The sequence below is a fragment of the Mustela erminea genome, chromosome 15 (genome assembly GCF_009829155.1).
Source record: "Mustela erminea isolate mMusErm1 chromosome 15, mMusErm1.Pri, whole genome shotgun sequence".
Lineage (NCBI taxonomy): Eukaryota > Metazoa > Chordata > Mammalia > Carnivora > Mustelidae > Mustela > Mustela erminea.
Genome location: NC_045628.1, coordinates 69,992,410 through 70,018,948, shown reverse-complemented (window position 1 = coordinate 70,018,948; position 26,539 = coordinate 69,992,410). Strand labels below are relative to the sequence as shown.

Below are 26,539 nucleotides of genomic sequence, written 5' to 3'. Positions count from 1 at the left end.
AAGAGTTAATATAATTGAATTTTCAGCACTTAAGATTATAGCTATTGTCTTAGAAAAGAGAAGGGGGGAAAATTTGCTGATATCAGAGGTTTTAGTTTTGATCCTATTTTACTGTTCAGTGATAAAGGTTGGAGTTCATTTTATTTTGCTTTTTAGGAAAAAAGTTGGAATTATAGAAACCTTCAAAATGTTCACCATAATGTTATTCGTTCTATTATAGATTTTTGTTTTCACTTTACATGCCAGTTGTTAATAAAGATGATTTTGGAACAAAAATAAAAACATGAGTAGTTATAATATGAAAGAATAGATCATGTGTACATCAATACAGCAAATGTCTATTCAGTGTCTACTACATACCAAATACTATAATAGGAGATGGGAATAGAGAAGTCAAGGAGACAAACATGGTTCTGAATTTTTGGGAAAAGGCAAATATTAGAATAACACATACCATATTATAAGGGTGCTGTGATAGAGATGGTATAGGTATTAATACAAGTATAAGACAGGACACTTAATCTAGACTGAAAAGGGTATATTCTCCAGTGGTAGGAGTATCAGGGTTTTCAAAAAACTTATCTAAGAAAAAACAACACAATAGAACAAAGATAGCATTTTCAATAAATGGTGCTAGACATCCACGTGCAAAAATATAAATCTAGATAAAGACCTTATAGTCTTCACAAAAATTGACTCAAAATGGACCTGAGATCTGAATGTAAGATACAAAACTAAAGTGTATCGAAGATAACGTAGGAGAAAATCTGGATGACCTTGGGTTTGGTGATGACTGTTTAGATATAATACCAAAGACATGATCCATGAAAGAAAGAGTTGGTAGTCTAGACTAAATTAAAATTAAATAGTTCCATTTTACAAAAGTCAGTGTCAAGAGAATGAAAAGACAAACCACAGACTGGGAGAAAATATTTGCAAAAGACACTTCTGATAAAGGACTGTTCTCTAAAATATACAAAGAACTCTTAAAATTTAATAATAAGAAAATAACCTGATTAAAAAATGAGGCAAAAACCTTAACAGACACCTCAGCAAAGAAGATCTACATACAGCAAATAAGCTTAGGAAAATATGCATGTCATCATAAGTCATCAGGGAAATACAAATCAAAACAACAAGATACTACTACACACCTAATAGAATGACCAAAATCTGGAACGCTGACAACACCGAGTGCTGACCAGGATGTAGAGCAGCAGGAACTCTCATTCATTGGTGGTGAGAATACAGAATGGTACAGCCACTTTACAAAATAGGTTGGTAGATTTTTATAAAACTTAACATAGTCTTACTGCAGATCTAGCAGTTATTCTCCCTTATATCTTCTCAGAGGACTTGGAAACTTATGTTCATGTAAAAACCTGCACACAGATGTTTATACCACTTTCTTCATAATTGCCAAAACATGGAAGCAACCAAGATGTCCTTCAGTAGATGAATGGATAAGTAGATACTCATTTATTGATGTGGTATAACCAGATGATGGTATAACCAGTGATAGTAAGAAATGAGCTGTCAGAGTACCTGGGTGGCTAAGTCAACTAAGCATCTGCCTTCAGCTCAGGTCATGATCTTAGGGTCCTGGGATCAAGCCCCATATTGGGCTCTCTGCTCAGTGGTAAACCTGCTTCTCCCTCTTCCTCTGCCACTCCCCCTGCTTGTGCTCTCTGGCTCCCTCTCTCTCTCTCTCTCTCTCTCTTGCTCTCTCTCTGTCAAATAAATAAAATCTTTACCAAAAAAAATATGTATATATGAGCTATCAAAACGTGAAAAGACATGGAGAAACCTTAGTTGCATATTACTAAGTAGAAAAAGCCAATCTGAAAACCTACTCTATGATTCCAACCATATACATTCTTGAAAAGGCAAGACTTATGGAGACAGTAAAAAGATTAGTAGTTGCCAGGGTTAGAGAGGAGGAAGGCATAAATAGGCAGAACACAGGGGATTTTCAGGCCAGTGAATCTACTCTGTTTGATACTATAATAGTGGATACATGTCATTATACATTTATTGAAACCCATAGAATGTAAAACACCGAAAGTGTTAATACTATATTAAGTGATAATATAGTGATATAGTGAAAGTGATAATACTATATTAAGTTCGGTTCATCATTTGTTACAAATGTACCACTCTGTTAGGGGATGGTGATAATGGGGGAAAGTCTGTGTGTGAGGAGGGGGTATCTGGGAAATCTCTATGTCTTTTACTCAAGGTTGCTGTGAACCTAAAATTCTCTAAAAATAGTCTATAAAAGTAAAAAAAAAAAAAAAAAACCAGGAGGTTCCAAAAAAAAGTGTATACAAATAGAATGCCATCTTCATTGAGAACTGAGAGATGGTTCTCTGTTCTCTGGGCCAAGGGAATGGTGTGATATCAAAGCCTGGAAGCAAGAGACAGCAAAGACATGTTGCTGGACATCTCTTTTTAGTCAGCCAAGAGCTATTTAAGTGCCTGTTGTATACCAGCCATGTAAAGGCAATGTCATCGCTTCATGGCAAGGATCGCTGGCAAGAGTCATGCCATGAGAGGGTTTCTAAGCTATGCTAAGGGTGCTGTGATAGAATTGAAGAGAGCTAGGCATAATCCACACTGTGGCAAATGGACTTCAGGGGCTCTAGACTGAATTTAATCAGAGGTTCAGCAATCTCATTTAAGATGATGATGTCATAGACTGACTACTAGTGGTATGAGGAAGGAAGAAGTGGACAGAATTAAAGTATCCTTTAGAAATTAAGTCTAGAGAATTGCTGATAAATTGAAGTATGAGAGGGGAAAGAAGGAATCAAGGAGAACTTGATTTCTGGCTTTAAAGCTGGATAGTTTATATTTTAAGTATAGCTTACTTAGAACAATACAGAAGGAAGGACGTGGTCTGGGTGGGAGATGGTTTCACCTTTGGTTACACTGATTTTGTAGCACCTGTGAAATCTCTGAGTGAATACACATCTTGAACGTGGGTCTCTAATTCTGCAAAGAGACAAGGAGAAGAGGGATTTGGATTTAGGTGTCCTCAGCTTCTATGTGTAAATGGTAGATAAGGATACAGATGTGATTCTCGGCAAACCTGTGTAGAGCGAACAGAGAACCTGAGGCCATTTTACTGCTGTTCCTGCTGGGAATCCTCTTTCCCCACAGCTGTACATTATTGGCTGTTTTCTATCATTAGGAATCAGCTTAAATGTCACCCTCTCAGAGAGGCTCCCTTGACCCGTCTTATTGAGTTACCACACTTCCATCACATGGCTCTGTTTTAACATTTAGTAAGATCATCTCAGATTATTTTCGTTGTCTACATCTATCTTCCCCACCAAAATGTACTTTCCTTAAGAACTTGTATCCTCTTTACTGATCTATTCCTGGTTTCTGGAATAATACCCAACACGTAGTTCACAATCACAAATATTTATTGGAGGAATGAAGGAAAGAATGGTGACTAGAATGTTTGAGATGAAATGAGCAATCAGCAAAAGGGTTTTCAAGCTAGGATGAACGAGACCACCGGATTCAGTGACGAGGCTGTCAGTGCTGATTTCATTCATATGTATGCTGGTGAATTCCTGTGTGCTCAAATGCTGGGTAGAGACCCAGGCCCTGCTGTAAGAGAGCTTACAGTCTCGTGGGGACAACAGTCTTACAATTACTGATACAATAAATGTGCCAAAGTCAAGGGTACAACGGGGAGCAGATGATTCAGGGAATGATTTCTGAGAAGGTGGTGATTTAATGAGAGAACTGGGTTCAGGACCTAGGTTGTTCTGAGCTGAGGAATGTGTGGGAGATGAGTGTTGTTCGCACATACAGCAACTCTAAGTAAGGAGTTTGGTCAAGAAGAGGATGGATAAAGTGATTGCTGGAGGTGGGTTTGAGGTAATGGGGTATTTTTTGGAAGAAAGGAAGAACTCAAGTATTTTTTAAATGGTCACTGAATACATCTCATTTAGATAGAGGTGCATGGCTTGGCCCCTTGTGGAAAAGCACTGAGAAAAGAGGCAGACAGTTATGTTGGCGTCAGGTCTCAAAGGGGTTTTTGATGATACCTTCTGTCTTCTATGAAGTGACAGGTAGGACCATTTACTGAAAATGAAGAAAATTTGGAGAAGTAGGTGTCACATTTGAGAAGAAAGGAGATTGTTGAAAATAACCAGTGTAAAAGAACAAGGGAGAGAAAAGATAGGAACCTTGGGCCTCTGGCCCAGATGTTGTGGGGCCAGATGGAAACTGCGGTCTTTGATACTGGAATGTTTTCCTCAGCCGGCCACAGTACAGAGAAGATGGGCATTTGCTTTAAGACACTCATTTCTCATACTTCAATGAAAAAACGTCTTCACTGAGTGCCAACCCTTGACCGCATCCCTGTAGGGTTATACAGCTATACCCCACCCCTATTCCAGATGAGGTGCCCTCCTGTGTTCTCATAGCACCTTCCAGTTGTCCTGGTGTGTACTTCCATACAGTGTTAGGGCCTGTTTTGTCATCGTGTGTTTTGTAGGGTTCTTTCCACAGTGCCTATTACAGCACGTCACGTATGTGTATCATTTGTATGGCATTCAAATACTAGTTCTTGTATTGATAAACTGTCAGACTCTAGGCATGTAACATAATCTCCCTCTGACATCGTTTCACATCTGTAGAAGGGCGTAACACCTTTCTTGCCCATTTTCTCTGAAGGTTGGAAATAATATATGACATTTATTATAACTTCTGCAACACAGACTTTAAAAAAGGAAGTTTTATTGTTGTTGTCATTACTTACAACATATATTCAGAATTTTGCTGACTCTCAACTTTATAGTTTGCTTCCTCTCCTTTCAATTTAGACCTTTCTCTTTCATAAATTTGAACTTGGGAGTTTCAAGTTTAAAAATATCATACAAGATAGTTGAGATGTAGTTATACTAAATACACATTACTCCATTTATCTGGCTTCTATTTGTTGAGGCCTCCTATTTGCTAAACAAAAATTAAATTCTTTATACACTCTTATCTCATTTGCATGGACATACAGTCTTTTCCTTAACTATTTCTAATAATTTAAAATGAAGCATATAAAAAAAACACTTTCTCTTGGTCGTTAGAATATTAGTTTTTAATTTGTCCTCGTAGGAATGAAGTTAAAAATCTTTAAGTGGAAATTGTTATAAATGTTTATCCTACTTAACAGCTATACTCGTGAATATAATTCATCAATCATAGCTAGAGAAAGCAATTGTGCAGTTGTCTACAATTAACAGGACAAAAACAGTTGATGAATGTGCAGCTGAATTAAAGTACTCCCTAGGACAGCCTGAAATTATAAACTGGATCATTTAAAGGAATCTAACAAAGGATCTTTATAATTAAAACAAAGCAAGGTTAATGGGATGTAAAATTGCCTATAATATCTTGGCAATAATAATTGGAATTTAAATTATTAAAATATGAATTGAACTATAAAGCAAATAAGAAAGACATTTTTAAATTATCAAATTGAATGATCCTTTGAAATGAATTTATCATTTGCCTAAAATAAACCTTCATCACTCTTTTGAAACCATATAAGATATAATATAAGAGCCAGTGTGTATTTGTGTTTGGTACTGAATTTAATGTAAGATTAGATTCCAATTTTTATTTTGTTCTTTAAAATAGTGAAAAATATATAGCTTGCATTTCTTAGTTTTTGAAAAGGAAAAGGATATTGCATCTTAACATAATTCTTTAGTAATTATATGGCCTTGATTTGAATATCTTCTTTAATTTAACAAATGCTATATAATAATTAAAACAGTAAGTTTTGGTTTGGCTTATTTAATAATCAAAGCAATAAAGTTTGAATTTATCTATTTGTATCTTTGATTTGGCAACATCTGTATTAAAAAAACAAACAAACAATAACTTCCCAAACTGTAAGATAAGAAACTTTTTTTTTTTAGAGTTGAGAGTTGGTTTAATTTTGAATCAAGAACCCCTGAAAACTTCTGGAAAACAGAAGTTCCCAACCCACCTAATCTATACGTTTTCCTTACTATGTGTTACTCATTTTACTCATGTAATAGGTTTTTAAATCATGCTGAATTTTGCAAATGAACGAGGGGGGAAATCTTGTGCTTTTACAAAATTAATTGTATCATTTAAATAGTATTTTATAGACTTAGTTTTAGACATTGATTATAAATAAAATGTTTACCTACAACTAAGATAAGCAAGCTATGTAATAATGGCTAGATTTCAAGGAATAAGAAAATAAATTTTAGAATTTAGTCATCATAAACTTTATTTGAATTACATTTTAACCATGTTTAAAATATATCTGCATATGTGTATATATTGAGATTCTTTATGAGGACAACTTTTTAAATATGCTTTCCTCCTAGGCAACATTATTTTAACTTTGGTAAGAGTTAAGTAACAATTCACAAAACACTCACAGTTCTTTATATTAAAAGACAAACCCCAAGAGTGCTCAACTTTTAGTATATTCATTTATATAATGCCTTATTTCCTGCTTATTCTTATTTCTTAAAGACATTAATTTTTTTATTGTTGATCTTAGCTTACTTATTGCAGGAAAATTACTTATGGCATGAAAATCAAGATTCAGATGACCCATTTCTTTATAGGAAACCTTGATTCAGTTTCTATCCCATTCTGACATAACTCGGCGACAGAGGAACCTAGAATTGACGTTTGTGGGTCATATGTTGATTAAATAACAGGTATGGGCAAACTAACAGGTTGCTGGAGGGACCATGCTAACATGAAGGTACAGTGTGTATGGCCATTCCAAGGATATGCTAAAGGTAAAAGGTGAGCTGAAGGAATAGAATGAGCAAGCCTGGTAAGACAAGAGAATAGCCATGGCCTGAACTATAGATTTTAGTCTACAAGCTCTTCCTAAGGTGCCAGGGGAATTTAAGTGTTGCATATAAGCTGATTATTTTTCTTTTTTCTTTTTTTTTTTAATTGTGTTATTTTAGTCACTATAAAATACATCTTTAGTTTTTGTTGCAGTGTTCCAAAATTCGTTGTTTATACACCACACCTAGTGCTCCATGCAATACGTGCCCTCCATAATACCCACCACCGGGCTCACCCATCTCCCCACCCCCTCCCCATTAAAACCCTCAGATTGTTTCTCAGAGTCCACAGACCCTCATGGTTCATCTCCCCCTCTGATTTGCCCCAATTCACTTTTCCTTTCCTTCTCTTAATGCCCCCCCCCATTATTCCTTACGTTCTACAAGTAAGTGAAACCATATGATAATTGACTTTCTTTGCTTGACTTATTTCACTCAGGATAATCCCCTCCAGTCCCATCCATGTTGATGCAAAAGCTGGGTATTCATCCTTTCTTATGGCTGAGTAATATTCCATTGTGTATATGGACCACGTCTTTATCCATTCATCTGTTAAAGGGCATCTTAGCTCTTTCCACAGTTTGGCTATTGTGGACATTGCTGCTATGAAAATTGAGGTACATATGGCCCTTCTTTTCACTACATCTGTATCTTTGGGGTAAATACCCTGTAGTGTAATTGCCGGGTCATAGGGTAGCTGTATTTTTAATTTTCTGAGGAATCTCCACACTCTTTTCCAAAGTGACTACACCAACTTACATTCCCACCAACAGTGTAAGAGCCTTGCCCTTTCTCTACATCCTCTCCAACATTTGTTGTTTCCTGCCTTGTTAATCTTTGCAATTTTAACTGGTATAGGGTGGTATCTAAATGTGGTTTTGATTTAATTTCCCTGATGGCCAATGATGATGAACATTTTCTCATGTGTATTCTATAGGCTGATTTTTTTTTTATAAATAATTTTTTTAAAGATTTTATTTATTTATTTGACAGATATTACAAGTAGGCAGAGAGGCAAGCAGAGAGAGAGAGGAGGAAGCAGGCTCCCCGCGGAGCAGAGAGCCCAATGCGGGGCTCGATCCCAGAAACCTGGGATCATGACCTGAGCCAAAGGCAGAGGCTTTAACCCACTGAGCCACCCAGGTGCCCCATAGGCTGATTGTTTTTCATGTTGGTAAAGGGAAAGCCCTTTACCTATTCTTTAGTTATTGTTGTATAGACCAACATCTGACAAACCAGAATACTTCTTTTATGATATGACTGTTATAAAGGGTCACAGTCCAAGCTGGAAGATGAATAAGAAAAAGTTCATTGTTTATGTTTGCATATATTAAATATTTAGATATTTTTTATAAACACTACTTATACTTATGAGAAGACTTCAAAACAGTCCATTATTCATTCAAAGTCTAGTTTTTTTTCATTCTTAGCACAAAGGAAAACAATAGACTTACTCTTAGGAGTAGATTGATTTTAAAAATTATTTAATATTTCTACCCAATATTTAAGGAAAAACTAATACCAATTATACTCAGTCTTCCAAAAATAGAAGAGTAAGTAATACTTTACATCTCATTTAGTGTGATTTCATCACCTTGATAATAATAACAATTACAAGAAATAAAATTACAGATCAATATCTATTGTAAACATAAGTGCAATATTACTTGCCCTTATAAAAATTGTCAAATTAAATCTATATGAAAAGAGTTATATCATAAGCAAAAGGTGTTTATTCCAAGGATGCAGAGTTGGTTTCAGATTCAAAAATAGCTATCAATGTAATACACTATATCAACAGATTAAAAAAGAAAAAAGTAAGGGTATTTTAGTAGACATAAGAAAAACATTTGAAAAATTCAACATATATTCATAAAAAACTCTCAGCAAACTAGAAGTTAAACTCTCTCAATGTAATAAATGCTATCTACAAAAAAACATACAGCTAACATCCTACATAATGGTGAAAGACTTACATAATTTCCCATTAGATCAAAAACAAGACAAAGATGTTCTCACTCACTATTTGTATTCAGTATTGGGCTGGAGGTCATGACCAGTTAAGTTAGGCCAGTAGAAAGTTCTAAGGTGGCTGATAAAAGGTACTATAACAAGTGAATTTAACAAAGTTGCATGATGATATGAGGTCAGTATTCAAAAATCAATAATAATAATGTGTATTTATAATATATGTGAAATATTAGAAGCTTAAATAAAGCAAAACCATAATGGTATCAAAAATAAGAACTACTTAGGGTTGTTGTACTTAATAACATTTGTGAAAGATCTATATGATAAAACTACAAAATATTTTTGTAAAAAAAAATTAAAAATAAAGAAATGCAGAAATATGTATCCATGGATCAGAGGACCTAACATGGTTAATATGTTAGTGCTCCCCAGACTGGTCTGTAGACTCAAATCTAATCAAAATTCCAGAAGGCAATTTTAGTTTTCTTGGTAGAAATTAATAAGCTGATTTTTAAATTTCTGTGACAATACAAAGGACCTGTGATAGTAAAAATAAAAAATGAACAGAGTTGAAGGATTGGTATAAAGATAGGTATATCAATGGAAGGGAAGAAAAAAGATCTTACAACTCAGTAATAAAAAGACAAAGTACCCAATATAAATTGGGCAAATGATTTAAACAGACACAGTAACAAACAAGATATACAGGTGGCCAATCAGCACATGAAACCATGTTCCACATCATTATTCATTTGAAAAATTCAATTTTAAACACAGTGAGATGGCATTATGCACATACTATAATCGATATAATTCAGTTGCTTGACAATACTAAACATTGATGAGAGTGTGGAGCCACTGGCTGTACCTTGCTGGTGGGAATCCATTTGAAAACCAGTTTGTCAGTATCTTAAAGGGTTAAGCAAACACTTAACCATTTGGCCCAATAATTCTAAGCTTTACATATCTTCCCAAGAGAAATGAAAACATTAGTTCACATTAAGATCTGTATGTGAATGTTCACAGCAGCTTTATTTATAATAGTGAAAGACAGGAAATGGCCCAAATGTCCATCACTAGGTAAGTGAATAAAATAACTATGATCTAGCATTATGGAATACTACTCAGCAGTAAAAGGTATGAGCCACTGAAATGCACAACATACAAGGAACTTAATTTTGTGAAGCTAAAGAAGCCAGACAGCAAAAATATGCTATCTTTGCATTTATGAGATATTATGGAAAACTCAAAATTAGAGGGACAGAGAATAGTTCAGTTCTTGGGATGGCAAGAGAAGAACACAAGGGAACATTTTTGCGTGATGGAAATGTTCTTGTTTGTAGTGGTGGCTTAAAATATGCATTTGTCAAAACTCATGGAAATGTGCATTTAATGAGAATTAATGTTATTATTTGTAAATTAGATCTCAATAAACCTAACTTAAAAAGAAAAAAAAGAACTACAGTAGTGCTTCACTGCTTGCGAAGTTCTGTAATATGACCTGCAAGGACTTTACTTCATTGGCCTCCCTTACCTTCCACACTGATCCCGGCTCCCTCCATTCACTCCCGTGTCACCCTCATATTTCATGGTCCTTTACTACAACAAAGAAGGTCCTCAATAAATTACTGTTGAATGAATGAATGCCTAACTCTGTATCTCACTCTCTGGAATGCCCTGTGAGAAGCCAAACCAAAGTGATTACGTTTCCCAAACAAGTCAAACACAATTGACTGTGCAACTTTGGGCAACTTAGTCAATCTTTCTAAGCCTTAGTTTCTTCATCAGTATAATGGGCTAATTATGCTTATCTAATAAGATATCAAAGGAGGTAAGCATCATATGAAATGATACCTATAATGCTCCTAGCCTGATAAGTAATCAATTTGCAATGTTCCTGATGCATAATAGGCACCCAAGAAATGATCATTTGTTTTTATTATTATATATTTAATAAGTGGCATGTGAGCTGGGTTTTGAAGGTTGATGACTCTATAGTACCGTACACATCCTGTCGAGAGCACTAATGGGTTTTTCTGTGTTCTTATTATGATAGTCTCACTACTCCCTTATTGGCTAAATCACATTTTATGCAGACCACTAATATACACATCCACGTGGTAGGTAGGGTAGTAAAAATGACCTTTTCAGAGGCTTCCTAGTGTATTGTGCTACTTAGCAGTCAAAATAGTAAATAAAAGTCATATGTTACTTGTTCTTTCCCTTCTTCCTAAAAGAAATGTATTTTATATTGCATTATTCTCTAGTTCTTAGAGAAGATTATATTTTTAAGAAATAAGAATAAGATATTAAATTTTTAATCAAGGTAAAAGCTCTTATTGGGACTTGGGGTCATAATATTTGGGATACTTCTGCAACCCTTTTCTTTTCGAAAAGGAACGATATCATTGAGGGAGCACAGGACTTGGGAAATTAACCAAAGAGACTCTCCTGGAGTACACAATTCTTCCTGGCATCATTGTATTATATTGTGGCTAATGGTGCTGTTATGCCTCATTTGCCTCCAAATTTTTCCCCCAAATTTTCTTTTTTTTTATTTTTTATTTATTTTCAGCATAACAGTAGTCATTATTTTTGCCACAGTGCTCCATGCAATCTGTGCCCTCTATAATACCCACCACCTGGTACCCCAACCTCCCACCCCCCTGCCACTTCAAACCCTTCAGATTGTTTTTCAGAGTCCATAGTCGCTCATGGTTCACCTCCCCTTCCAATTTCCCCCAACTTTCTTCTCCTCTCTAACTCCCCATGTCCTCCATGCTATTTGTTTACACACCATCAATCCATGTTTCTCTGCTTCTATTATTAAAAGTTAAGTAGACTAAAATGGCTTGAAGCAAGCCTTCTTTCCTTTAGTCACTGCCACATCCCTGATCTTGAGCTGGTATTTCCCAATTCACCGAGTCCTATTCCATTGCTTTTCAGACTTGTATTCTTGTTAGCATTGACTGTCCTTCTGGACATTACAATTTGGAGCTGTTTACCTGGAAGCCCAAAATTTAAGCTAGGAGATTGATTATTTGACCCAGGTTTAACCCTAACAGGAGTGAGTCTTCTGGTCAGTATTTTTGAAACTATTTTCTTGACCATTAATAGTGCATGAAATCAATTTAATGGGTTACCGCTATCAGAATTTTCCAAAATAGAAAATAGTAAATAATAGAAAAAATAATTGGGTGTATTATCTGTTCAGGAAAATATTGTTTGCTAAAGTGTTTGTTGTGTGGGTATATGGGGTTGTGATATGAAGTGTATTTCTCGTATTTTACTTTGAGACACAATTTAAAAGTCACTCTGCTAAGCTGAATTGACAGTTTTTGTGTCTTAAAACAACCTTAACATACCCTATTCTAATAGCAATGTTTCTAAATCCATATTAAACTATAATCTCAGTAAGTTATACAAATCCTTCATACTGGTATTAGCTTGTTGAGACTGGTTTTACATAGAAGAGTAAATAGCTAAGCAACCTATCACCGAAGAGATTGGAAAGGAGAAAAGTAGGAGATTTTATATAAATTGACCATTTTGGCCTTTGAACAAATCAAAAGTAACTCCCTTTGCATGTGTACCATACAAGTTGATTTACTTAATCTAGTGACCAAACTAGTATTAGAATACCTGGGGACTCATCTTAAGAAATGACCCTAACCTACAATGTTAAATACATGTATATATGCTCTTTGTAATTCTTCTAGTGGTGTTATTTCTGAGCTAGTTAACTTGGGGATTGATTTTGGGATTGTGCAAATAAATGAAGTTAACTAAGCAGTGCCATATTCCCCACGTGAAGAGAGAGACATGGAGATTTCTAAGAAATCATATCCAGACTTTCCCATCATTTACACTGTGTGAATTCAGTGGTCCTCAAATGTCAATGTGCTTTAGTATCACAGGGATGTTTATGAAACATGTAGATGCTAGGGTCTCACCTCAGACCTGTGCAGTCAGTATCTCTGGATAGGAGTTATATCACCATTTTTAATGTGTTCTGCAAGTGATCAGTACACCAAAATGTATACCAAAATTTGAGAACTATGAGAACCATATAAGAGATAGGGCAATGACTTCTTGATGAAGATCCCTATTCATTCATCTTAGGAGTCATCTAAAATTATCACCATCTTTACGCATAACTGGAAACATAAATATAATCATAAGCTAAGTGTTTTTTTTCCCCCTATGCTTCACTAAGGAGTACAATAACTATTTAGGTTCATGGCGGATTATAATATAAATTTCTACCTTTATGTATTTGAAATGATAGACTTACTTGAAGCCTCAAATAGGTGATAAGAAAATGAGTCTTCATCCAACATAATTACTTAATTTCCAGGGCTTTTTTCATAACAGTTAATTAGGTAGGGGGGTAGGTTTCAACCAGTGCTAATTCCCTCTCCTCACCGCCCTTTCTCTCTTTAATGCCTCCCTTCCATATCCAGTCCTTAGATATCAATCTCAAACTCCCAAATTGTCCTTTAGGTTTTATCTTCCTTCTTTCTACGTTTCCCAAATCAAAACTCCAGTTTTCTAGGGAATCTGAGACAAGGGTAAGTCTGATTATATTTGTATAGAATAGGTTTTCATATAGTAAGTTGATCCAAAAGCATGAATAATTCGTAGATCTTATTCTCTGGGAAAGACTTAGTGTTTTAAAAGAAAAACTTGATACTGTATGTAATTTTTTTTTTCTAACAGCCGTAGAGAGAGAGAGCGTTTTCAGGTCTCTAATGTCTGTTTTTCTACTTTTCTTTCCTTTGCACCAAAGAAACACTCAGGGTAGCCCACTACAGAGACCCCCTACTATGCCCCAGTTTTCTAATCTTTGTATTTTACCAGTCATATAGTTGAGTAAATTGGGTCTTGCCTAAAAAAATACAAAGTTTTATGAGTAGTACAGTTCATAACTAATATGCTGACTTACAAATCTAGGTTTGAATATGCAGAATCAGTTTGAGAGTCCCACCACAGCCTGATGTGGGGATTCATAAACAAATGTCAAGGTCTGCCATTGTTTTTCCTTCTTAATGAATGTAAAAGAACCAATGTATCAATGTGTACCTTTTAGAAAAGTGAACTACTATTGGGGGGCACATAGTACATATCAGACGCTTCACAAGTGTTCTCTCACTTGTGCTCATCACAACCCTATGAGCTGTTGTCCCTCCTTAAAGAAAATGTACTTTTGGGGAATGTAAAAAGTTAAAGTCAGAGATACACTTCTCAGGAACAACATGGTATTTATTCTGCTATTTTCATAAGGTGAAGACTTGTTGGCACTAAAATATTTCAAGAACCAGTAGAGCCCAGTTTGTAAACATTTTCTAAAATTTTTTAAAATTTAAAATTAAATTCTAGGGTTTTTCTAGATTTTTAAACAGTTTTTTTTTTTTTTTAAAGACTGCCTATTTATTTGACAGAGCACAAGCACGGAGAACAGTAGAGGGAAAAGCAGGCTCCCCACTGAGCAGGTAACCTGACTTGGAGCTCCATACCAGGACACCTGGGGATCATGACCTGAGCCAAAGGCAGATCCTTAACCAACTGAGCCACCCAGGTGTCCCTAAATAGTCTATTAAAGAGTATCATACAGGAAACAATTGAGCTTCTCTGACCCAACCAGACTCTACCTTGCAGTGTCACCAGAATCTCTATGCCAGATTTTGGGGCCAAAGGCAATTCTGCTCCTATGCTGTGTGACCACTTAACTTCCATTTGGAGTCTGTCTTCTTGGCTAAATAAATCAGGATCTAAAAATCTAATCTTACAGTTTGGACATACATTTTTTCCCACAGTTTATAAGATATCTGAAATAGTACACCCTCATTTTCCAATCAGGAAACTGAAACTCAGACACAAGGAAAATTGCTCAATTCATAATACTGATAAAAGGCAGAACCTAAATATAAACTAGATTTGCTTTTGTTCCCTCATTCATCATAAATAATGGAATACTAATTTTTCTGCCCTCTTGTATTGCTTTTTCTATTGATTTTTTTCTTTCATCAAATTACAGAGATTATATTTAAAATTCAGTATCTGTTAATCTCAAGTCAAAGACAAGCAATTAAATTATAACAATACTGCATAAAATTGGATTCTTTCTAGAATATCATATTTTGCCCTACTGATATCTGTTCCATTTAGAATAGATTACTTTGTTTTGTCTCTTGACTTCTTTCTTATATCCATGACAACTCTGTCTGTTTCAAAAGTAGGAATAAATAGGATTGAACAAATTGATGGGGTTTTTTTCTATTTCCTTTGGAAAATAGGCGCACATTAGAAGATAAGGGCTACTTGGAATGCCTGGATGGCCATTGGTTAAGCATCAGACTCTTGATTTTGGCTCAGGTCATAATCTCAAAGTTGTAAGATGGAGCCCTGTGTTGAACTCTGTGTTGGGCATGGAGCCTATTTAAGACTCTCTCCATCCCTCTCCCTCTGCCTCTACCCCACCTCTCTTTTTCTTAAAAAAAAAAAAAAGAAGAAGAAGAGGATGATGAAGATAATTTCTTTCATTTTCTGTATTATATAGATACTATGAGGAAGAAAATGTTCTGTAATAGATATTTCTGAGTTACCCAGCATTTTTTATTTACACCATTTTCTGTGTGCTAAATGTACCATAGAATTTCATGGTGTTAAAAAATTACCTTAATATTAAAATTCTATTTCTTCTTTGCCCCTCCTTCTCATATAACATATTTGTGTATTCATTCAGTCATTCATCCAATTAGCCATATGTTATTGGTGAGTCCATATTTCATACCAGGTACCTTGCAAATCATGTTGGCCTTAGAGATGAATAGGCACTGTACTTAATTTTATGAACTTCACAGTCTAAGAGAGAGAAAGTTGTTAAAAAGAAAAGAAAAAGTACATAAAACAATGTGATAAATATTATAATGCCAGCACATTTGAGAAATTGGAAGGTCTTTTAGCTTTTTTGGGAGGAGGGGGTGAAAGAGTTACAGGAAGAAATGGCACTTTTTGAAGTCCTGAAAGAGTGTGAGTTTTTAAAAGAGTTCCAAAGATTATTTTCTAGGACATGGAATAAGTATGTTAAAGAGGCAGTAAGATTAGAAAAGTAGACTAATATCTGTATATAGTGACTCTAACTATTATCTTATCTATTGAGTAGACATTTAAGAAATTTAAGTGTAGATAACACTAATGGCAAAGTGAAAAAATGCTGTATCGATGGAATATTATTTAGCCATCAAAAGGAACAAAGTACTTATACATACAACAACATGGATAAACCTGAAAAACATTATGGTACTAAAGCATCCAGACACAAAAGGCCATATATTATATGATTCCATTTATGTGAAATGTCCAGAATAGGTAATTCCATAGATACAGAAAGAAAATTAGTTACCAGGGGGTGGAAGGAGTAAGAAAGGGGAAATTGGAACTACCAATAGGTAAGGGGAGTTTTTGTTTTAGTGTTGTTTTTATTGCAAATTTAAGGTATATAACATATTAACACATTTATACATTGTAGTGTGATTGCTATAATAGTGATAACTAACACCTCTATCATATTATATAATTATCCTTTCTTTTTAGTGGTTGGAATCATTAAGTTCTAGTCTCCTAGCACAGTTGATTAAAATAAAATATTGTATGGTCAGTATAATGTGAGATTTTAGATCTCTAGGGCTTATTCATTGCAAGTATATAACCTTAAACAATATCTGGCCTACACCTCCATCCCCCAACCCCTGGTAACTATCATCTTACTCTCTGCATTTAGGAGTTTCGGTTTTTTTAGATTCCACATATAAGTTATATTGTACAATACTTGTCTTTCTTTGTCTGGCTTATCTCAATTGTATAAAATGCTCAAGGTCTTGAGCATTTGGCAGGACATCCTTCTTTCTTGTGGCTGAATGATGTTCCCATTTTGTGGCTGAAAGATGCTCCTTATCTTTATCCATTCATTCATTGATGGACACTTAGGTTGTTTCCATTTCCTGGCTATTCTGAATAATGATGCAGTAAACATGGGAATGCATGTATCTTTTTGATATCCTGTTTTCTTTTTCTTGGGTGTATTCCCAAAAGCAAAATTGCTATATCTTCTTGATGTAGAGTTTTTAATTTTTTGAGGAACCTCCATATTGGTTCCATAGTGGTTGAACTAATGTACATTCCTACCAACAGTATACAGGTGTTCCCTTTTCTCCACATCCTTGCCAACCCTTGTTATCTCTTATCTCATTGTGGTTTTGATTTGCATTTCCCTAGTTATTAATGATGTTGAGCATTTTTTCATGTACCTGCTTGCTATTTGGATATCTTCTTTGGAAAAAATATCTAATATGGGGTTTTTTGAGGAATGATGGAAATGTTCTAGAATTAGATAGTGCTGATCGTTGTACAACATAGTGAATATACTAAAAACCACTAAAGTATACATTTTTAAATGTCATTAATGTGAAATATATCTGAATTTTTAGAATGCTATACAATTTAAGGTAAAATAAAATTTAGTGATAATCAGAATCTTAGAGTTTACCACTGAGAGAATGGCCACTACTTAATTTATAGTGTGTACATGTCAGATTCAAAGAAATAATCTCAGAAAGACAAAGAGACAAAAAATGTGCAAATAAATTGTATTTATGTAATAAACATGCATATACATCTAAAATAGGGATTGTTTTTTCTTTTTTCTTTTTTTTAAAGATTTTATTTATTTACTTGACAGAGAGAGATCACAAGTAGGCAGAAAGGCAGGCAGAGAGAGAGGAAGGGAAGCAGGCTCCCTGCTGAGCAGAGAGCCCAATGCGGGACTCGATCCCAGGACCCTGAGATCATGACATGAGCCGAAGGCAGCGGCTTAACCCACTGAGCCACCCAGGTACCCTAGGGATTGTTTTTTCAAAGTGATCATGATATATAATGTGTGAGTTTGAACTGGACAATATTGGACAATAATGTGTAAGACAAAAATTGTTAGGTCATATTGTTGTAGAAGACAGTTACAGTATTAATTTTATACTTTGTTAACTATACCTGATAAAATTCCAAGAATAACAGTGAAAAGAATTGCATAAACACAATTCCAATTAGTGAAAGGAAAAAAATGAAAATAAAACAAAACATTAAAAAACTGAGACTCACAGAAATATTGTGTTAGAAGTAAGTACATTGTATGACAATGTGCACAATTAGGGCAAATAGACAATAATTTCCATAAGGAACAGAATTTGTGAGTTTGAATTAAAAAATTTTTATGTTCTATTTACTAAAGACATTCCTGAAACCTAAGGAATGTTAAAAGTAAAACGATAGACAAGTATATGGTGGACAGTAGCCAAAACAAAGCTTACACAGTATGCTAATATACAAAATAGGTTTTAAGGTACAAATTATTAATATTAATGAACCAGGTCATATAGCTTTTAAAAAATTGATTTTATCAGTAAGGTACTACAGTCTATACTTTTACGTTTCATAAAATAGCATCAAAATATGCAAAGCAAAAACTGATGGAACATCAGGAAGAAAATGACAAATCTTCCACCTTAATGATTTTAATACTCTGATATCAATCATCAAAATATCCGTCACACAAAAAAATTAACAAAAACATACAGGATTGGGGGCACCTGGGTGGCTCATTTGTTAAGCATCCAACTCTTGGATTTCTGCTGTGGTCATTATTTCAGAGTTGTGGGATCAAGCCCTGCATCAGGCTCCATGCCTACCTTGGAGCTAGCTTGGAGCCTGCTTAAGATTCTTTCTTTCCCTTTCTCTCTCTCCCCTACCTGCCTCCTGCCAAAAAAAATAAAGGAGAAGAAAAAAGAAAGAAAGAAAAGAAATACACAAGATTTGAGTGACATAAGTTAGCGGGTTTGATATTATTGTTAATCAGTGGGAGAGTCTGCATTGTGTGAATTAAGGTCTCCATTCTTGGATTCCCCACAAAAAGATATACTTGAGGATGGGTGCTCCAATAAAGACAGCCAGAAGGAAAACAGCAAGCACAAAGCAGTTTGGGGATTGGATATTTGTTGGGTCTTTCCGGGCCGGTAGGAGCTGTTTTGTCAAGTAGGGTGATCACTTTCGGACACTACTTCCAGTCATTTGGGGGTTGGGAGGGGTAGTTTTTGACCCTACGCAGTTTGTACTGGAATCATCATGGCAACTTTTCTCCATGGGGGGCTGTGCTATAACTGCAAAGCAAATGCATTATAATGAGTTTAGGGGCTACCCTGGGGCAGAGGTAGAAGAGGAGAGGGGCATGCTCCATACCGGAGGCTCTTGGTCTATTAGTCCCAAAGTCTTAGAAGCCTCAAGGTCAAGATGTTGTACCCTTGGGCTTCTAATGTGAGCCCTCTTTATCACCATCCTTGCTTCTACCTCAGGTCTCTATCATTCCCCATCAAGGTCTTGGGAGTTTGCCTCCAGGCATTCCTTCCACTGTCATATCTAGCTTTTTCCTAACATTATAGGCATATATAGAACTTTGCGCCAACCGTAAAGAATACATATTCACAAATAAATGAGTCACATTAATGGAGTCTGATGACACAGCCAGATCATCTCATCAAAATTTTAAGAGTTAGTGTTACCATGATATCTGATAGCACATTTACATTTAAAGACAAGAAGAAAACTAACAGCCTCATAATTATAGAAAAAATTTAAATATCTAAGTAATTTATATTTTAAAGAAAGATCAGAAGAGAAAAATATTTGAAACTAAACAGTAATGAAAATGCTAAATACTAAAATGGATGTAATGCAAGAAAAATGGAATTTGAAGATAAATGTGTAGCTTTAAAAGCTTATATTAGAGAATAAGCCTAAAACTAAGGAGCTGAATCCCCAGCTAAAAAAAAATAATGTCCCAGTTAGAAAAAACAGAATAAGCAGTCACAAAGTAGAAGGAAGTTGATAATAAAGACCAGAAATCACTGAACAGAAAAATAAGTTAAAATAGAGTGGATGAACAAATACAAAGTTTTTTTCTTTAAATAATAATAACACAGGCAAACTATGCCAAGATTGATCAAGAACAAAACAGAAAAATAAACATCAGAAATTTAAAAAAGAAACATAATTGTAGATAAAACAAACTTGGTGGGGCCTCTGGGTGGCTCAGTGGATTAAAGCCTTGGCCTTCCTCTCAGGTCATGATCCCAGGGTCCTGGGATGAAGTCCTGCATCGGGCTCTCTGCTCAGCAGGGAGCCTGCTTTCCCCTCTCTCTCTACCTGCTTCTCTGCCTACTTGTGATCTCTGTCTGTCAAATAAATAAATAAAATCTTAAAAAAAAAAAAAAACTTGGAAAAGATAATGAGGGTGCTATCAAAATGTTTTACCACTCGCTCTCACTCGCTCTCTGTCTGACAAATAAATAAATAAAAAATCTTAAAAAAAAAATAAATAAAAAATAAAAATAAAAATTTTAATGAAATGGGAAGATTCCTAGAAAATATATAAGTTCTAAAGACTGAGTAACAAGTAGCAAAACCCTAAAATTCTAAGTATGAAGGAAATTTAATCAGTAAAAATTCTTCCTACAGTAATAGTTTAAGCATATGCTACCAAATGTTCAAATAAAACACTGTTCCAACCATATACCAACTGCTCGAGAACACAGAGGGAACGCTCTTAATTCATTCTTTGAGGACTGTTTAATCCTGACTACAAAAGCAAACAAGATGTGTGGGAGAAAGGAAAATCACAAGCCAGTCTCCATTATTAATGTAGATGTGTGAATCCTAATTAAAATATTTGCAGAACTCAGTCCAGCCATGTATAAAGATATAGTGTGTCTGTGGGAGTGGAGAGCTGGGGAAGGGAGAAGGGGGAAAGTTAACCCAGGAAGGCCAAAGTTGTTCATTATTGTAAAATTCCTAAAAATGTCTTTGATTTATCCTATTAAATCCTTATTATCCTCTCAGTATGTTCAGACGCACCCAATAAAATTCAACATTCGTGATTTTTTAAAAAATAGTCTTAGCAAACGAGAAACAGAAAAGGATTTTCTTAATCTGAAAAGAGTGCAGAAAACATGCCACTTTATTTCTAAAACTTCAAAACAAGTTAATCTGGGCAACATATTTTGCAATATACATAGATTAGATTAAACGATGAAGAGGCAAAAGAATGATAAACATGAAGTGCAGCAGAGTGGTTAATAAATGTGTGTGTTTATGTGTTAAATACATACCCAAATCACTACAAACATACCTTCGAGTAAAGACAGTATTTTTTTTAATAAAGAAAAAATTTAAGTGAATAAAGTCAGAACACTAAAGACATTTCTGTGGACTCTCAAAACATGAGTAAAAGAAATTGGCTGTGAAAAAGAACTAGAAATTTCATCTCCAATGAAATTTGGTTTTATGAGTTTCCTCAACAGTCCAGATATAGGACAGAGGAGCGAGACCAATGTCTTAATCTAGGGATGCCTGAGCAATTGTAGCAGGTTGATAAGAATTGAGTGACAGTGCCAGCAAGAAAGTAGTTACAACATGGAACTACGGGATGGCAAGTTCAATGGGAAAAGAAGTGAATCTGAGCGGTGGAAGAAGGATTAAGAGAAAATAGAGGGATTAAACAAGTGCAGTTAGAAGAATTCAGAGCTTGTTTTTGCCTGGATCCAGGGGAGGGACAAATAAAGGCAAGAGAGAACAGTAAGTGTAGGGAGGTTGTAGCCAGAAAGTAGATTGTTGGAGTTTAAAGATTTAGGAAGTGAAGACAATTAGGGCCAGTAGAGTGATTTCCTGAAGTGAAGTAGAATTGAAGTTTCTAAAGGAATCATAGATTTAGGTATTTTTAGATCCTGTTAAAAAGGGACAAGGAATTGTGATATACTCTGGGGAATGGTTTTCCCTGTGGATAATGAAGTTACCCAGAATGATTAAGTCAACTAAAGATTCCTTCTCTCCATGGAAGTAAAACAACCTATGTTAGTTGATGTGTAACTCATAAGTATGTTCATTGATGCAGAACTCATTAGTGTCAGAGCAAAGCTAGGAGGACAGACTGACTTTCAGATAATTGATACAATTTCTCTGGTGTTTCTGAGGTAAGAGTCTTCCCCACCCCTGCCCCTCTCTGCCACCATGCCTCTTTGCTTTACCAATCCACTGTTTTACTCCTGGGAGTCCTACCTATTAACTGCCAGACCCAGGGCCTCTTCTTCCCTGCTGTCTTCTGTTAATCTATTTAAGTTTTGTAATCCACACTAATTTGCACATATTAGATTTCCTCCTGGCTTTCTTCAGCTTTCATGCACTAGACAAAGCCATTGAACAGAATATTCCTGTATTTCACACCTCTTTTCTCTTTTGAAGCCAGCCTAACAAATATAGACCAATTATTTCATCAAAAGTTAATATTCAGAGTTTAAGTTACAGTCTTTTTTTAACTTCTTTTCTTTTTCTACCTCCATCAGTGAATTGAAGATTATCTGTATGATTGTTTGCCTTCCAACATTATAGAGAAGTCTGAGCCTTTTTTCCAAGTATTGTGGTTTCTAACAGATTCCCCTAACCTTTTCGTTCTTCAAATGATTTATATTATCATTAACTTTTGTTCTAAAAATTAAGAAAATATTCCCATTGGAATATGCCTGTGTTCCTCTTAAGTAACTGGAGAGATTATTGCTGCATGCTTCTAGGTGATATTTCCACTTACTCTGCTGCTATGCAAGATTTTAGTTGTGCCTGTGTCATAAGGTGGGAAGTCCCTGCTGGTCTGAGCCATTATTTACCTTAAATCTCCTCATGGAGTGATGATGTCAGACCACATACGGACTTTGGGGGAATAGGTTTTTACTGAGAACTATCTTGAATTCAGTATCTACATTACTGCCTTACGAAATATAGAGATCATTCACGTGCTGATTTTTATAGAAGATGCTACACAGTTATCGCACATTATTTGGTGAAAACATAGTAAAACTTACTGCTATGTAATTCAACCTTAATATGCTTCAAAGAAGAAGTAAATTCAGTACAGACTCACTTCCAAGACATGTTATAGAGCTTTTACAAATTATATTTAGGCAATAATTTAGAAATATCAGGATACTCAGTAATGGTTTTTTGTTTGCTTATTCGTATTTATCAGTGAAAAAGATGAGTTTGCTGTGGGTAGAAAATGTAGTGAACAATATAGGAATAGTTACTAGGAGTTGCTCTTTAGTAAATACAAAAGTTAAAATGAGGTTCAATCTTTCCCATTCTGATTAAAATTTACAACAACTTGAGCAAGAAAAAAATGATAATTTATTTCATTAATGAGCAGTGGAAATAAAGAACAACAGTCTTAAAAAGAGCACTCTTGTTAAAAATCTAAGTAGAGAAAAAACTGGACCATGAATGGAGGTAAGTATTCGAATTGAATCTTGAAAGGACATAAGTAAAAGAATAGATATTATTTTGTAAGTTTGCCCTTAAAGAAAAACCCAGAAAGACTTAAGGGTAACTTCAAATGTCCTTCGATTATTACTGTTTTGTTTTGTTTTGTTTTCCTTTATTGCTATGTAACTTCCTTACTTTTTTTATGTAATGTAAGTCACCATACAATACTTCATTAGTTTTTGATGTAGTGTTCCATGATTCATTGTTTACATATAACACCCAGTAATCATTGCAATACATGCCCTTAATACCCATCACCAGGCTAACCCATGCCCCCACTCCCTCACCTCTGAAACCCTCAGTATGTGTCCCAGAGTCCATAGTCTCTCGTAGCTCATCTCTCCCTCTGATTCCCCACCTTCATTTTTCCCTTCCTTGTCCTGATGTCCTCCATGCTATCATTCAAGAAAAAAAAAAAAGTTTTTTAATCCCTCCTACATGTTCTGTGTATATGCTAATGTATTTCACATCTTTTCTTTGTATTTTTTTAAAAGATTTTATTTATTTATTTATTTATTTATTTATTTATTTATTATTTTCAGCATAACAGTATTCATTATTTTTGCACCACACCCAGTGCTCCATGCAATCCGTGCCCTCTATAATACCCACCACCTGGTACCCCAACTTCCCACCCCCCGCCCCTTCAAAACCCTCAGATTATTTTTCAGAGTCCATAGTCTCTCATGGTTCACCTTTCCTTCCAATTTCCCCCACCTCCCTTCTCCTCTCTAACTCCCTATGTGCTCCGTGCTATTTGTTATGCTCCACAAATAGGTGAAACCATATGATAATTGACTCTCTCTGCTTGACTTATTTCACTCAGCATAATCTCTTCCAGTCCCGTCCATGTTGCTACAAAAGTTGGGTATTCATCCTTTCTGATGGAGGCATAATACTCCATAGTGTATATGGACCACATCTTCCTTATCCAGTCGTCCATTGAAGGGCATCTTGGTTCTTTCCACAGTTTGGCGACCGTGGCCATTGCTGCTATAAACATTGGGGTACAGATGGCCCTTCTTTTCACTACATCTGTATCTTCGGGGTAAATACCCAGGAGTGCAATTGCAGGATCATAGGGAAGTTCTGTTTTTAATTTCTTGAGGAATCTCCACATTGTTCTCCAAAGAGGCTGCACCAACTTGCATTCCCACCAACAGTGGAAGAGGGTTCCCCTTTCTCCACATCCCCTCCAACACATGTTGTTTCCTGTCTTGCTAATTTTGGCCATTCTAACTGGTGTAAGGTGATATCTCAATGTAGTTTTAATTTGAATCTCCCTGATGGCTAGTGATGATGAACATTTTTTCATGTGTCTGATAGCCATTTGTATGTCTTTAACACAGTAATCGCTTATTGCAGAAGAAAACATTTTAAAAGATGCAAAGGGCCAAATCACTGTTTATAATTGACAAAATGACAAGAATTAATGTTAGAATGCCCACAGCGGAGGAGAGCAGTAGTTAACATGAAAGGTTTTACTTCAAAAAATACTGTTAGCTAATGAAGATGCAATGCCAAATATATAGAATTTTGAGAATTTTTTAAAAATTATAATCTGAGGCAAAGAACTTAATTTTTCTGAGCCTTAGTTTCTTATGTATAAAAATGAAAATAATATATATGTCTGAGGATTCTTGTGAGGATTAAATATTTTGTGTAAACTACATATTTTATTACCTATCTCTCAATAAGTGGTTTGGTGACAGTTATGATTGATTTCTTATCCTTCTCCTCCTCCTCCTTCATCATCCTCATCATCATCATGTGGTTTAAACCTGTCTTTATTCTCATAACTGGGCTCAGCTCAGCAATTCCTTTGCTCCCTGCGAAGTTGTCTGGCATTACATTCACCTGGGAGGCTGGCTCTGGGCTAGGAGCTCATGTAGGCCTGGGATTCTCCTCCTCTATTCTCCTCCTTGGGTTGGCCACATAATTTGAGTTTCTCTCAGCAGGGCAGCAGATTCTAGAAGACAAAGTTCCAAGAAAGGAAGGCAAAATGTGCAAGACATCTTACGGCCTGGACTCAGAAGTCACAAAGCATCACCTCTGTTATATTCTGTTGGTCACAGGAAGTCACAGGCAGACCTAAGAGCTGCAGAAAATGACTCCTCTTTTTGATGGAGCAATAACACTCTCACACTTCAAAAGAGCATGTGGGATCGGAAATACTGTTGCAGCCATCTTTGAATAACCTCTGCCCTTTGCTATAAAAGAAATATGAAGAAGCTCCCTGTGTGTACATAAGAAAAGGTCTTCAGGGGGTGCCTGGGTGGCTCAGTGGGTTAAAGCCTCTGCCTTCAGCTCAGGTCATGATCCCAGGGTTCTGGGATCGCACTCCCCACATGGGGCCCTCTGCTTAGCAGAAGCCTGCTCCCCCCCGCCCCCCGCCTGCCTCTCTGCCTACTTGTGATCTCTGCCTGTCAAATAAATAAATAAAATCTTTGAAAAACAGAGAGAGAGAAGAAAAGGTCTTCAAAGGATATTGCTAAGTGAGAAAAGCTAGGTATAGAAAAGACTGTATAGTACACTAACAATAGTGTAAGGAAGTTGGGGGGGAGAATGTATTTGTATTATGTATTTTTAAAAGTCTCTGAAAACATGTAAGAAACTAATAACAAATGGTGCCTGATGTGTTTGGAAATCATGTGTCTAGGTGATAAAGGAAGGCTTTTCACTATATGGTTACATACTTTTTCAAAACAATTTGGATATTCAAATAACTTCTATTGTTTAAAAATGAAATTTATAGATTTCCTAATATATGGCCATCTAGATTTTGTGTGAAAATTTACTTCTATGATAGTGAATTCTTTTGTTTTAACCATTTACTTCAAAGGTGGTGAATTCTGTTTTAACCATTTAAAACACTGTCAAAAAGCCTTGATTCTTTTGCATTAACTACATCAAATTAAGTGAATCATTCTTTCACAAGACACACAGTACTTACCACATAGAGGCATTGTTGTAACATTTCTGTATTTCAAATGTCTTTGAATTATAATTTCATCTATCTTAATTTCATAATGTAACTTTAAACTTTATGCATAATTAATATTTCAAATACTGAAACTTGATTATTAAAAAGTAGTATTAACTGAAGCTATTAAGAATAATAATTCCAAAGGTATCTTCCTTTTTAGATTACTATGCCATGCTATGAAGGACCATATAGTTCGTGTTGCAAATGAAGCTGAGTTTATTTTGAACAGACAGAGAGCTGAGGATGTACATAAACATGCAGAGTTTGAGGTAAGGTTTTTATAAAGAAGGTTTTTATAAAGAAG

General features: G+C 35.3%; 1 protein-coding gene across 9 annotated transcripts in view; it reads left to right on the top strand.

The window, feature by feature from the left end:
• NBEA (neurobeachin) overlaps nt 1–26,539 on the top strand; it is a 678,194-nt gene that overhangs the window by 349,459 nt on the left and 302,196 nt on the right. For all 9 annotated transcript variants that reach the window (XM_032314437.1, XM_032314438.1, XM_032314436.1 and 6 more), the window contains one exon: nt 26,396–26,504. In XM_032314437.1, the coding sequence (XP_032170328.1) occupies nt 26,396–26,504 (109 nt within the window). The remainder of the gene's footprint in view (nt 1–26,395; nt 26,505–26,539) is intronic.